This window comes from Engraulis encrasicolus, chromosome 17 (assembly GCF_034702125.1).
Source record: "Engraulis encrasicolus isolate BLACKSEA-1 chromosome 17, IST_EnEncr_1.0, whole genome shotgun sequence".
NCBI classification, from domain to species: domain Eukaryota; kingdom Metazoa; phylum Chordata; class Actinopteri; order Clupeiformes; family Engraulidae; genus Engraulis; species Engraulis encrasicolus.
The window spans coordinates 5,515,350-5,527,849 of record NC_085873.1 but is presented as its reverse complement, the minus strand read 5'-3'; the positions used below and the strand labels follow the sequence as shown (position 1 = coordinate 5,527,849).

Below are 12,500 nucleotides of genomic sequence, written 5' to 3'. Positions count from 1 at the left end.
TTCACACCGGGACGCGCACCGTGACCCACCTAGAATGGATTACATTACATTACACATAGGACTGCACAATTAATCGGAAATAATCGAGAATTGTGATAAAATCGTGATATCGAAATCGTGATTTCAATCGAGATTTAATCGTGGCAATAGTGACCTACCTTCGAGAGCGTCCTTGAAGCCAGGACATACCGACAGGTTGGTGTATCTGGCTAGAAATCTTTCCATCCAAGTTTCATACAATTGCCTTTACATAACTATTACAATTCATTTTATTTTGCTCATCCCGTATATAATTCATTCTTGGTTATACTTCATTTTGTTATAATTTTGAAAAATTTCAGCAAAAAATAAATAATCGTGATTACAATTTTGACCCAAATAATAGTGATCATCATTTTTTCCATAATCGTGCAGCCCCAATTACACATAGCTGATGCTTCCATCCAAAGCGACTGACAAATATTCAGAGGTTATTGGTTACAGTCCCAGGAGCAATGTGGGGCAATGCACCTTGCTCAAGGGCACTTCGACCATGGACGTAGGTGTAAGGAGAGGTAGGGGTGGGATTTGAACCCCCAACCCTCTGATCTATACCAACGCCCTGACCATTAGGCCACCGCTGCCCTTGGATGGGTGGGATGTAACACTATTGAAAAATATATTATAAAATATAAAAGGTAGCCTGACCTACGGTACAGTAGAGTAATGCTATGGCGCCACCTATGGGATGGGTTGTGCAAACGGTATCAATCGTATGCAACAGAAATATGAAAAAAGATAAAGATAGATAAAGATAAAGATAGATAACATAAGACTGCAGTTTGTTTCTACAACAAGCTTGAACCCGGGCCAGAATCCAGAGCTTGTGGTCTTCATAAATTATATATGCTACATGACCATATGTACCATGAATGATTCAACATCATGCAATTTTAGACTTATCAATGTACTGTTGGCCAGTGTTGCCAGATTGGGCGGTTTCTTGCCCAATTGGGCTGCTTAGGATTAGCCTGGTTCACACCAGACGGTGTGTGTGTGTAGCTTCGGCGCCCCCTGGCGGCGCAGAGCTACACACACTACCGTCTGGTACACAGCCATAGAGCACGCTCCGTCTCCAACCAGAATATAGGTTGAAAAACCTTCCTGTTAATCTTTAAAGAGTCAATATAGTCTCTAATCTGTCTTGTGACTCCTCAATGTGAGTTACCGTTGATTTTGAAGCAATAAATTCTCAGCCTATTTTCTGGTTGGAGACGGAGCGTGCTCTATGGCTGTGTACCAGACGGTAGTGTGTGTAGCTCTGCTCCGCCAGGGGGCGCCGAAGCTACACATACACCGTCTGGTGTGAACCAGGCTAGCTTAGGATGGCCGTCTGCGGGTAAAAATGGATTTTGGAGAAAAAAAACGGCAATTTTTTGCCATAGAAATTATATAGAAAATATATATAGAAAATAGAAAAACTATAATTGGGCGGGATTTAGGTTTAGGTTTAGCTTCCAGGTGGGTTTTGAGCATTTTTTGGGCTAGAAATCATCAGCCTCTTCTGGCAACCCTGCTGTTGTCACCCACCGTCAGGCTGTTGGCGAGCACGTGCAGCAGTGCAGAGCCCGTGGACGCCGCCCCTCCCTGGAACTCGGCCTGGCCCACCGCACGCAGGATGGCAGAGCCAGAGTCATGGGTGTCCAGCTCAAACACCGTGACCGGCTGCCTGCCGTACACCACCAGCCCCACCTGGAGGAGGGAGGGACGGAGGGAGAGAGAGAGAGAGAGGGAGAGAGAGAGAGAGAGAGAGAGACGGAGAGACAGACAGACAGAAGTAGATACAGAAATACAGATAGACAGGCAGGCAGACAGACAGACAGACAGACAGACAGAAACAGAGATAGTTATTTAGTATTGGATATATTTACAGTATAATTATTTTTAGTAGGCTAGCAAAAAACAACTATGGAACATAATGACAACAATGGAACATAATGACAGCAGTCAGAAACATGCATGGCATGTCATTGATATGTGTCAATATGCTTAATCTTTCTCATCTTACATCTTCAATTAACCATGCTGAAATTATTTTGCTACGCTTGTTTCCACACGTTTTAAAACTCAAAACTTCCCACAAAACCCCACAAGACCCCACAAACATGGTCACTTGAAAATGCAGGCAATTTAAAACGATGGCCAATAATAATAATGTACTTTCTAGGGCTGCAATGGTACACTCAACTCACGATTCGGTCCGTATCACGATTTTTGACCTGCGGTTCGATACAGCCAACCATTTTTTAAAAGTATCTTTTTGATGATCGTTTAGGTAGAATATGTTACAAGAGGTTACTAATAATGTAAAAAAACTTTTTAAAATAATAATTATATTGATTTGAAGCTTGGCAGCACCATCACATCATATCATGTGGTTGTTTTCTGGACTGAGGAATAACAGAACTTTGAAAGAGCGTATCACGATACTGCGATACTCGATACAAAATCGTTACAGCCCTAGTACTTTCTAAAACTTGTCTGCTGAACCTATTAACTGAGGTTAATTAAGTGGCCAACTCAATTTCTTCAATTGTCTATCCCTCGCTGTCTTATCCACAACAGAGGGCGGTTAATGGAGGTTGATGTAGGGAAATAATTACGAAGACTAAGCTGCTCTTCACAACAATTCTATTCTCAATAATCTCCTCCATAGGATTTAGCTTGGAGGCTAAGACTAATGAAATGGAAACAAAGCCCTTTATTTGTATAGCCATGACCATTCCATACAAAGAGACACAGCTCTTTATCTCTCACAAAAAGCATAAAAACACAATTTATGAAGTATCCTTACTTCATCTGCTATCTAATCCGCTCTACAAAACAGTTATAAGATAAATTTTCTCCTCAGGAATGATCTTGGAATTAGCTTGGAGGCTAATGAAATGGAAACAAAAGGCTTTTTTACAAGCCATTCTCTGTTCCTCTGCTGCTTTCTCCTCTTATGAACACATCTATAGAAGTCACAAGAAATGGCGCTGAACCTCTTAAAAGACTGACAGTGGATATATAACGATCAAAAAAGGATAATGGTCTTTGTTTTCTGCTTACCACAGCTAAAACATAATGGAAATGAGAAATACAATGCCTTAGTTCTTCAACGTGCCAACATGAGGGTTACTTCCTGCATAACTTACTTACTTACTTACGCCTATTACCCCTTCTGGGGTATAGGCCACCAACAAGGTTTCTCCAGGCATCTCTGTCCTGTGCAAGTCTCTCCAGTTGTTCCCAGGTGTAGCCTGCGCTCTTGTAGTCTGCCTGTAGATCACGACGCCATGTGTTTCTTGGTCTTCCTGGCTTTCTCTTCCCTTGCGGGTTCCACGTGAGGGCTTGCCTAGTGGTGTTGGAGGTTGGCTTTCGCAGAGTGTGGCCGATCCATCTCCAACGTCTCCTGACTATTTCTTCATCAACTGGTTGTTGACCTGTTCGGTGCCAGAGCTCTTCATTGCTGATGGTTTCTGGCCAGTGGATGCGAAGAATATGTCTAAGACAGTAGTTGATGAATGTCTGAGTCTTCTTGGTGGTTGCCACTGTGGTTCTCCAGGTTTCGGATCCATATAGTAAAACTGACTTCACATTGGAGTTGAAGAGTCTGGTCTTGGTGTTGATGGTTATACTGTTCGACTTCCAGATGTTCTTCAGCTGGTTGAAAGCGACTCGTGCTTTGCCTATTCTCATTTTTACATCAACATCTGTGCCTCCTAGTTTGTCCATGTTGCTGCCCAGGTACGTGAAATTATTCACTTCTTCCAGTGCTTCTCCCTCCAGGTCGATAGGTGTTTGATTGTTGGCGTTGATTCTCAGGGTCTTCGTCTTTCCTTTGTGGATGTTAAGGCCTACTCTTACTGAGTTCTCCGCTACTGCAGTGGTCTTATCCTGCATTTGCTGGTGATTGTGAGAGAGTAGTGCAAGGTCGTCAGCAAAGTCCAGGTCGTCCAGTTGTTTCCACAGAGTCCATTGTATCCCATTTCGTCGTCCGTCTATCGAGGTCTTCATCACCCAGTCCATTACCAGCAGGAACAGAATGGGTGACAGCAGGCATCCCTGTCTAACCCCTGTTCTAACTTGGAAGGCTTCGGTGAGGTGTTGTCCTTGGCCATGAACTATTACTCTGCATGTCATGTCTTCGTAGGAATTTTCGATGATGTTAGTGATTTTGCTTGGAATTCCATAATGCCTAAGCAACTTCCATAGGGTCCCTCTGTGCACGCTGTCGAATGCCTTCTCATAGTCGACGAAGTTGATGTATAGGGGTGAATTCCACTCCACTGATTGCTCTAAAATGATTCTGAGTGTAGCAATTTGGTCTGTGCAAGATCGTTCCTTTCTGAATCCGGCTTGTTGGTCACGGAGCTGTGTATCTAATGAGTCTTTGATTTTATTTAGTATGATTCTGTGGAATACCTTGCTTGGAACTGACAGCAGTGTTATGCCTCGGTAATTGTTGCAATTGCTGAGGTCTCCTTTCTTCGGTAGATTGATGAGGTATCCTTCCTTCCATTCCGTTGGTATCCTTTCTTCTTCCCAGATTTTCTTGAAGAGTGGTTGAAGTAGGTTAGTTGTGGTTTCTACGTCTACTTTCAGAGCCTCTGCAGGAATGTTGTCAGGTCCTGCTGCTTTCCCCCCCTTCAGCTGTCTAATGGTCTTGTAGATTTCGTCCTTGGTGGGTTCATTGCAGTCTATAGGAAGGTCGCTGGATGAAGGAAGAATTTCCGGTGGGTTCTGGGGTGTGGGTCTATTTAACAGCTCTTCAAAGTGTTCTAACCATCTCCTCCGTTGACCTTCTTCTCCTGCTATATTGTTCCCTTGTTTGTCTTTCACAGGTGTCTCTGGTCTGCTAAATTTTCCGGGCAGTTTCCTTGTAGTATTGTATAGTGCTCTCATATTGCATTGTTGAGCTGCTTCTTCTGCCTCGGCTGCCACTGAGTCGATGAACTTTTGTTTATCTACCTTGATGCTTGTTTTAGCAGACCTGTTTGCCTCACGGTATGCTTCCTGTGCTTTAATCTTCTCTGCTCTGGTTCGGCTGTTGTTAAAAACTGCCTTTCTCTCTCGACGGATTTGGATTTTCTCCAGGGTTTCTACTGATATCCATTCCTTGTGGTTCGACTTCCTATTGCCTAACACTTCTTGGCATGTTTCGGTCATAGTGTCCTTTATTGTTTTCCAGCTCTCGTCAATAGATGCTTCTCCCTGCAACTCCTGCAAAACCTGGTACTTGTTGCTGAGGGCAAGTCTGAACTCTTCCTGCTTGGCTGGTTCCTTGAGGAGTGTTGTGTTATACTTCTGGCGTTGTCCTGCTTTTCCTGTCCAGGTCTTCTTCAGTTTCAGTTTAAGACGGGCCAAGACAAGGTGGTGGTCAGAGGCAACATCCGCTCCTCTCTTGGCGCACACATCTTGAAGGGATCTTCTGAACTTGATTTGGTTTTCAGTGGATAAATCCGGTGATACCCAGGTTGCTTTATGTATTTTACGATGAGAGAAGATGCTGCCGCCAATGACCAGGTTTCCTGTGGCACACAGGTTGACGAATCTCTCTCCATTGTCATTTATCTCACCTAAGCCCTGCTTTCCCATCACTTCCTCGTAGCCTGTGTTGTCACTGCCGATCTTCGCATTGAGGTCCCCCATGAGGATTGTGATGTCTCGGTCTGGCAGTCTCGCTAAAATGGCTTGTATTCGGTCATAGAATTCGTCCTTGTTCTCCTCTGTACTGTCGTTGGTTGGAGCATAGCACTGTATGATGTTCATGCTAATTCTCCTATTTTTGGTCTTGAAGGATGCTGTTACGATGCGTGGTCCATGAGCCTCCCATCCAGTAAGCGCTCTCTGGGCTGTCTTCGAGAGCATGAAGGCCACTCCATGTGTGTGCGGTGCTCCGTCTCCCTCATTTCCAGAGTAGATCACCAGTTCCCCTGTTGTCAGTCTGACCTGTCCTATGCCAGTCCATCTTGCCTCACTAATTCCTAGGATGGACATCCTGTATTTTCTCATTTCTGCAGCCACTTGAGCTGCCTTCCCTAAATCGCTCATGGTCCTCACGTTCCATGTCCCGATTCTGGTGATGGTCCTGGGGGAGAGGATGGTAGTCAGCGGTAGTCAGCGGTAGTCAGCGGAACTCCGCCATAGTCGGTCCCAAGCCCGGTTGCGAAAGGAGGAGGGTAAGGCGAGGGGCTAGCGACCCCTCCCCGTAAAAACCCTTACTGCTACAAAATCGCCAACAAGGAAAAACCAAGACACCCCGGTCCTGGCAGAAGATGGACTTCCAGAAAGGCAAATGACGCGGAGTGGCAAAAGCCAGGAGTCCCTGGAAGCGACTCCGCTGACTACCACCATCATTCCTGCATAACACAAGAGGCTTATTTGATTCATTGTGATGAAAAGGTTCAGTAATAGTAAGACTATTGTAATTGCTTGTCTGTGGTCAGCAGCCTTGTCATATTTCTGAAACCCAAGCTGCAGATAAATATGGAGAGAAGAGGTGTATGACACTTCGAAAACAAGACTCGCTCTATCCAGTCGTTGTCATTTCTACATTAAATGCTATGAAAATCAATGAAACCTTTATCAACTATCAGATGAAGAGCTATTGTTGAACATAAAACGGCTAAAGTGCAAATTCTTCAATGGTTGTCAAAGTATTGGTTCTTCAGTGGCACACGGAAGGAACAGAATTCTTCTAAGGTAGATAAAGAAAGCAAACACATGCTACTGACTATTGATTGGCTGACTGGTGTACTGATTGACTGTTTGACCAACCTATCAGTGGTTTTATTTAATCAGGGGAAAGAAAGGCCAACCTGTGCCACGTCACGATTGACATCGAACTGGACCGAGGTACTGCGGACGAAATCGGTGAGGTGGACAAAGTTATGTTGACCCACACCATCAGAGGCGTCCAGAACAAATACCAGGTCCACGGCCTGACCCAAGCAGCCTGTGACATGAGACGGAAAGTGGAAAGAGTTACATATACTGTATCATGTTAAATAACAATACAATCAGCTTCTTTGTGTGAATTAACAAACAAGGAAATACTAATCTTTCTCTGATAAGTTAAAAAAAACTTTGAACATTGAACTTTATGTGTTTGGAATGGGATGGCACTTCAGTCCATTCAGTAGCCTATGTGAGTCAAGGCAGGTTAGCGAATATCTTTGTCAATGTAGTGTATATTACATTCATTCATCCATCCATCCATCCTTGGATGGATCCAGGGCTCTAAATTAACTTTTTATCATCACCAGCCAAAATGGCTAGTGGATTTTAATATTACTAGCCAAATGCACACTCACAAATTGGTCAAAGTGGCTAGTAAGTTGATCTAGTCTACCAACCAAACTGTAATTTCACCAGCATTTGACTGTTTGGCTGGTGTTTATTTAGGCCTGGATGGATCCATGCATCCAAAATGTACCCATATATCCATCCATCCATCCATCCATCCATCCATCCATCCATCCATCCATCCATCCACCCACCCATCTATCATCCATCCATCCATCCATCCATCCATCCATCCATCCATCCATCCATCCATCCATCCATCCATCGATTCATCCATCCATCTACTCTACTGTATTCAACAACATTTCTACCAATAGGGTAATCTGTCTCAATTAGCCGCCCTTTTCAACATGACGATAGACAAGTTCCATCTTTGAAGCTAAGCATTTGTAAAGTTCTGGTTTCCATAGAAAACAGTGGAGTGCACCTAAGGTTATGTCTCTGCCACCACCGGATGCTTCTTTTCCTGTTTCAAATGCAAAAGTGAATCGCAGGTGTCTGGCACCCCATGAAGAAAGGCTAATCTCTCTCCCTCACCTTGGTTATCGACAGCACAAATCTTAGTCCTGAGCTCGGGGATCTTCCCTGGCAGCTTGTCGGCCGAGGGGTAGGTGAGCGTCCGCTGAGGGTTCGCCGTGATGTTGTTCATCTGCACCTTCAGTGCCTCGGGCCCCACGGCGATCAGGAACACCTTCAAAACAACAACAACATGTATTTACTATATACAGGATGTCACGTAAGTGAGTACACCCCTCACATGTTTTGCAGATTTGTGAGTATATCTTTTCATAGGAGAGCATGAAAGAAATTTCCTTTTGACACAATGATTGGTGACCACAAACCTTTTAAAAAGTTGCTGTTTACTTTTTGTTTACCCATTTGTTTATGTGGGTCTTGGAAATTGCAACCCTTTTCCCTTTGATGTATGCTATGATTATGTCCTCGATTGTAAGTTGCTTTGGATAAAAGCGTCTGCAAAATGTAAGGTAATGTTAAAAAAAAAAACCTAAACAAACAAACCAACCCACCTCACGGTCGCGTGCGTACTTGGCCGGCTCCACCACCTGGTCGTCGGACGGCGTGGCGCTCAGTACCACCACCACGCGCGGCAGGTCATCATACACGTCAGCGAATACCGGTGTACTCTGGAAGCCGTTCATGGTGATTTCCTATCAAAGGTTTCAAGAGGTTTTAGTAAATAAAGGCAATACTATTGTGTGTGTGGAACAAAACACAAGTCTGCACACTGCTAGGCTGATTATCATCGACTTCCAAATCTCGTACTGAGTTTCTGGTCTGACCAAGAGGATAACGAATAACGTTTCCAAACAGCCTGGTTAACCCCCCTCGGTTTGCTACTGGTCAAGGCCAGAAATGGCTGTGCCGAAGTTTAAACCAAACATTTTCTTAGTCACAATAGAATTTGAAGGTTTAAACCTTGAAAGCGGAGCTGCAGTGTGCGTACTTCTACTTTTTCTAGTATATGATACGCAATTTGTCCTGCACCTGGCCTAAGTGAGGTGAGATGTGCATACTTTTACTCATCTGTGGAACAACAACAACAACACTGGGTATGACAGACTTATGAACTGTATCCAAAGCACTCTCCTTTGAGTCAAGGTAGTTGAAGTATTAAAAACCCTTTATTTTACATTGGGGTAAACATGTTAAAAACGCAGACCGGTTTCAGCCGTCTGGCCTTCATCAGGGTGTGGTCCAGTTTCAGCCGTCTGGCCTTCATCAGGGCGTTCACCACGCCCTGATGAAGGCCAGGCGGCTGAAGCCGGTCAGCACTGGGTAGTTTGATTTCTAGGATGAAGTGCTCTTGTAAGACAAAAAGAGCCATCAGTACTTGAGCAAATGCTTACTGTACCGTTTATGTTCCAGTATATAGAATGTGTATGTGTACTTACGCATTTGGTACGTACTATACAGTACCACTGTATATAAGTGACCCATTTCTTATTTTCCACATGTAAGATTTGAATAGCCATGTACAATTTTCATAGATATATTCCCTGTGGTCTCTATCTGGACTGGTACCTTTAGTGCCTGGCCCGTCAGAACCTTCCCTCCCACGGGTTTCATGGCCTCCACGGCGGCCAGCAGGCCCGCCAGGTTCCGGTGCTGACCCACTCGGGCCTCCATCTGGACGCTGTCCCCATACTGGGCCAAGCCCACCTGGTCAGGGCACAGCGAGACAAGGTCATTTGGACAGTACATACCACATGTAAATAATAACAATAATACTAATAACAAAATAAAAAGGAAAGATCTGGGACCACACTGACAAGTCTTCTGTTTTTACTTGTCTATTTTAGACAGTGCATCAACATTTACATTTGACGGCAAGCGTCTTCATCAGTCCTCCAATTCCTCCACAAATGGGTTCACTGTTTTTTTTTATGAACAAAATCCTAAAATGGGAAACAGGAACATTGCAAAGCCGGTGATCAACAGCCACCCACCCAAACCCAACCTTACACATACACATCAGATGACCCACTAGGTCAAATAATAATAACTTTGTTAATACAAATGTGCAGTCTAAACGCTGTGACAGTCTAACAGGAACACCATAATGGGCCAGACCCACTTGGCCAAGCCAAGCAAAGCAAATAATCGCTGTATATTCTGTGTGATATACAGTATTAGTCTCTATGTATTCAGTATTAGTCTCTATGTATTTAGTATTAGTCGCTATATATTCAGTGGGATATATTGTTGGCTACAGTCCCTGGAGAAATTTGGGGTTAGGTGCCTTGCTCAAGGGCACTTCTGACATGGGTGGAGGTATAGCGAGAGGTGCGATGGGATTAGAACCTACCAACACCAAGACAGAAAAACCAACTCCCTAACCACTAGATTGCCCCCACATATGAAAAAACGAAAAGGATAAAAGTTGAAACTGTCACCTTAGTGGGGGTGCTGGAGGCCATGGTGGCCTGGAAGAAGCGTTTGAGGAAAGCCTTGAAGCGCAGGAAGCCCTCTAGGGTCAGGGCTGAGGAGCCCTCTACCAGGAACAGGGCATCCACCGAGCAGTCCAGATTCAGGGCCGGGGCTGATGGAGGAGAGGGAGACAGCAGCATAATACATCAGCATAATACAGTATATTAGGCAGCAGAGGCAACACTGGATGCATTGCGTCCGGTGTAGCCAGTTCCATTGATTATATTGGAAGCAAGACAAATAAGTCTTTGAAGTAATGCAGTGTAGCCTGACCAAAATAGGGTTAAGGCAAGGAAGCAGACCAAACTGGGCCCTTCAAGACAGTGACGGAGAAGAGGAAGAGGCAGACTCTGTGTGTTTTGCATTGAAACATTGCCGGCCTGTTGACCTGCCTACCTGTGTGTGTGTGTGTGTGTGTGTGTGTGTGTGTGTGTGTGTGTGTGTGTGTGTCTGTGTCTGTGTCTGTGTCTGTGTCTGTGTCTGTGTCTGTGTCTGTGTCTGTGTCTGTGTCTGTGTCTGTGTCTGTCTGTCTGTCTGTCTGTCTGTCTGTCTGTCTGTCTGTCTGTGATTTGGTGCTAATGTGCTGTGCTTATGGCTAAAACAACACTTTGGATGAATGCAATGCAAACATCCTCCCTTCATTTTGGATAAAGATTTATAGACGTCCTAAACCCGCCAACAGCCACCCCCTTCAGAAAAGCAGCTTTGTCGGCATTCAACACAGCTTTGTTGATATTGTGTCAAACACATTCATTACCACTGATCTGTGATGATAATGATAGGTTTTTCCCTCCTGTCAAATGTCTGTCTACTGCGGTGGCACGTCTGTGTTATTAAATCAAAATGTACACAGAAGACTAAATACACCCAGCAATCACAATAGTGCTCTGGTAGGACAATCCTTCCTAAAATCCCTCAATGGTGGAAGAAACTTCCAGAAGACTTGGTTGTGCATTCCAATATGCAATCTTGCGTCCTCCACTTGTGCTTGTGGCCTCACGTTTTGCTGATGCCCCGCCTCCGTGGAGAAAACAATTAAGTTTCCCCGCCGTCAGCCTAGCCGCAACAATTTTTGGGGGACTATTCTTCATTCACCATCCAGTTTGCAAATGAGAAAAAGACTTTACAATAGAGCTTTTGGGAGATATTGAAGTGATGTCATCACGACATATTACTTCCTGGTACGAGGCCACAAGCACAAGTGGAGGACCCAAGGTCGCATATTGGAACGCACCCTAGGATCATCTCTCTCAATCTTCAAGAAGCAAGTTAAGTCCTCTTTTGTCACTATTTACTGCACTGATGCCTGAGCTGGCCCAGACCCAGGGTAGACTCTCTAAAGCCTGGCTCAAACTACACGACTATCGCGCCGATTCTTGGCTGAAAACCCCCCTTACGACAATCGCTGGAACGTTACTCCCCAGGACCATCGCAAGCGATTGTCGGGGAAGATTTCCTCGTCGTGAGCGACGTTCTGAGATAGAACTTTGGCAGCTCAAAGAGTTGCCGATCGCAAGTCGTAGAAATCAAACAGTGTTTGATATTTGCGACTGGAAATAGAACGTCGGGCATTGTCTCGGTGGCTGCGAGCAGCGACAAGATTGACAGTTGCGATTCTCTTCTAGTGTGCGGTGCACCCCGACGCCAACATCGGACACACAATCGCTAGTCGTGTAGTTTGAGCCTGGCTTAAGGCATGTTGTGCATTGGGTCTGTGTGCCTGTGTCCATGTACTAAAAAAGAAAGAAAGAAAAAGAAAGAAAAGAAAAAAAGACCTAACCCCACTTGAAATTTGGACCTTTGTTCTGTACATGTCCTGTGTACTTTGTATCTGCAAGTGATGTATGTTATGATTGTGTCCTCGATAATAAGTCACTTTGTATGAAAGCATCTGCCAAAGTAATGTAATGTAATGTAAAATGCTTTAAAAAAAAAATGGGTAATAGTTCATAGAAGCGTAGTCTATGTAGATTGAAATGCACACACAATCTATAAGCCGTATGTAGCAAATTGTTGCAAAATGTGTAACCCACCAAGAAAACTTGGTGTGAAGTTAAGATCGAAAACCCAAAGCACACATCCAAAAGTGGAGATAGGAGAATGAATCCTGCAAATGTTGAAACTATCACAAATGAACAGTGGGTTAAAATACCACCAGAAAAGGTCATTGATATGCGTGTGTGTGTGTGTGTGTGTGTGTGTGTGTGTGTGTGTGTGTGTGT

At 44.4% G+C, this 12,500-nt stretch overlaps 1 protein-coding gene across 1 annotated transcript in view; it reads right to left on the bottom strand.

Moving 5' to 3' along the window:
* The window catches only part of vwa2 (von Willebrand factor A domain containing 2), a 54,672-nt gene that overhangs the window by 2,720 nt on the left and 39,452 nt on the right, over positions 1 to 12,500 (bottom strand). The window contains exons 11-17 of the mRNA XM_063221452.1: positions 10,245 to 10,390; positions 9,373 to 9,510; positions 8,358 to 8,498; positions 7,867 to 8,020; positions 6,843 to 6,979; positions 1,570 to 1,731; positions 1 to 29 (exon numbers count right to left, since the gene is read on the bottom strand). The exon at positions 1 to 29 is cut by the window's left edge and continues 224 nt beyond it. Of these exons, the coding sequence (XP_063077522.1) occupies positions 1 to 29; positions 1,570 to 1,731; positions 6,843 to 6,979; positions 7,867 to 8,020; positions 8,358 to 8,498; positions 9,373 to 9,510; positions 10,245 to 10,390 (907 nt within the window). The remainder of the gene's footprint in view (positions 30 to 1,569; positions 1,732 to 6,842; positions 6,980 to 7,866; positions 8,021 to 8,357; positions 8,499 to 9,372; positions 9,511 to 10,244; positions 10,391 to 12,500) is intronic.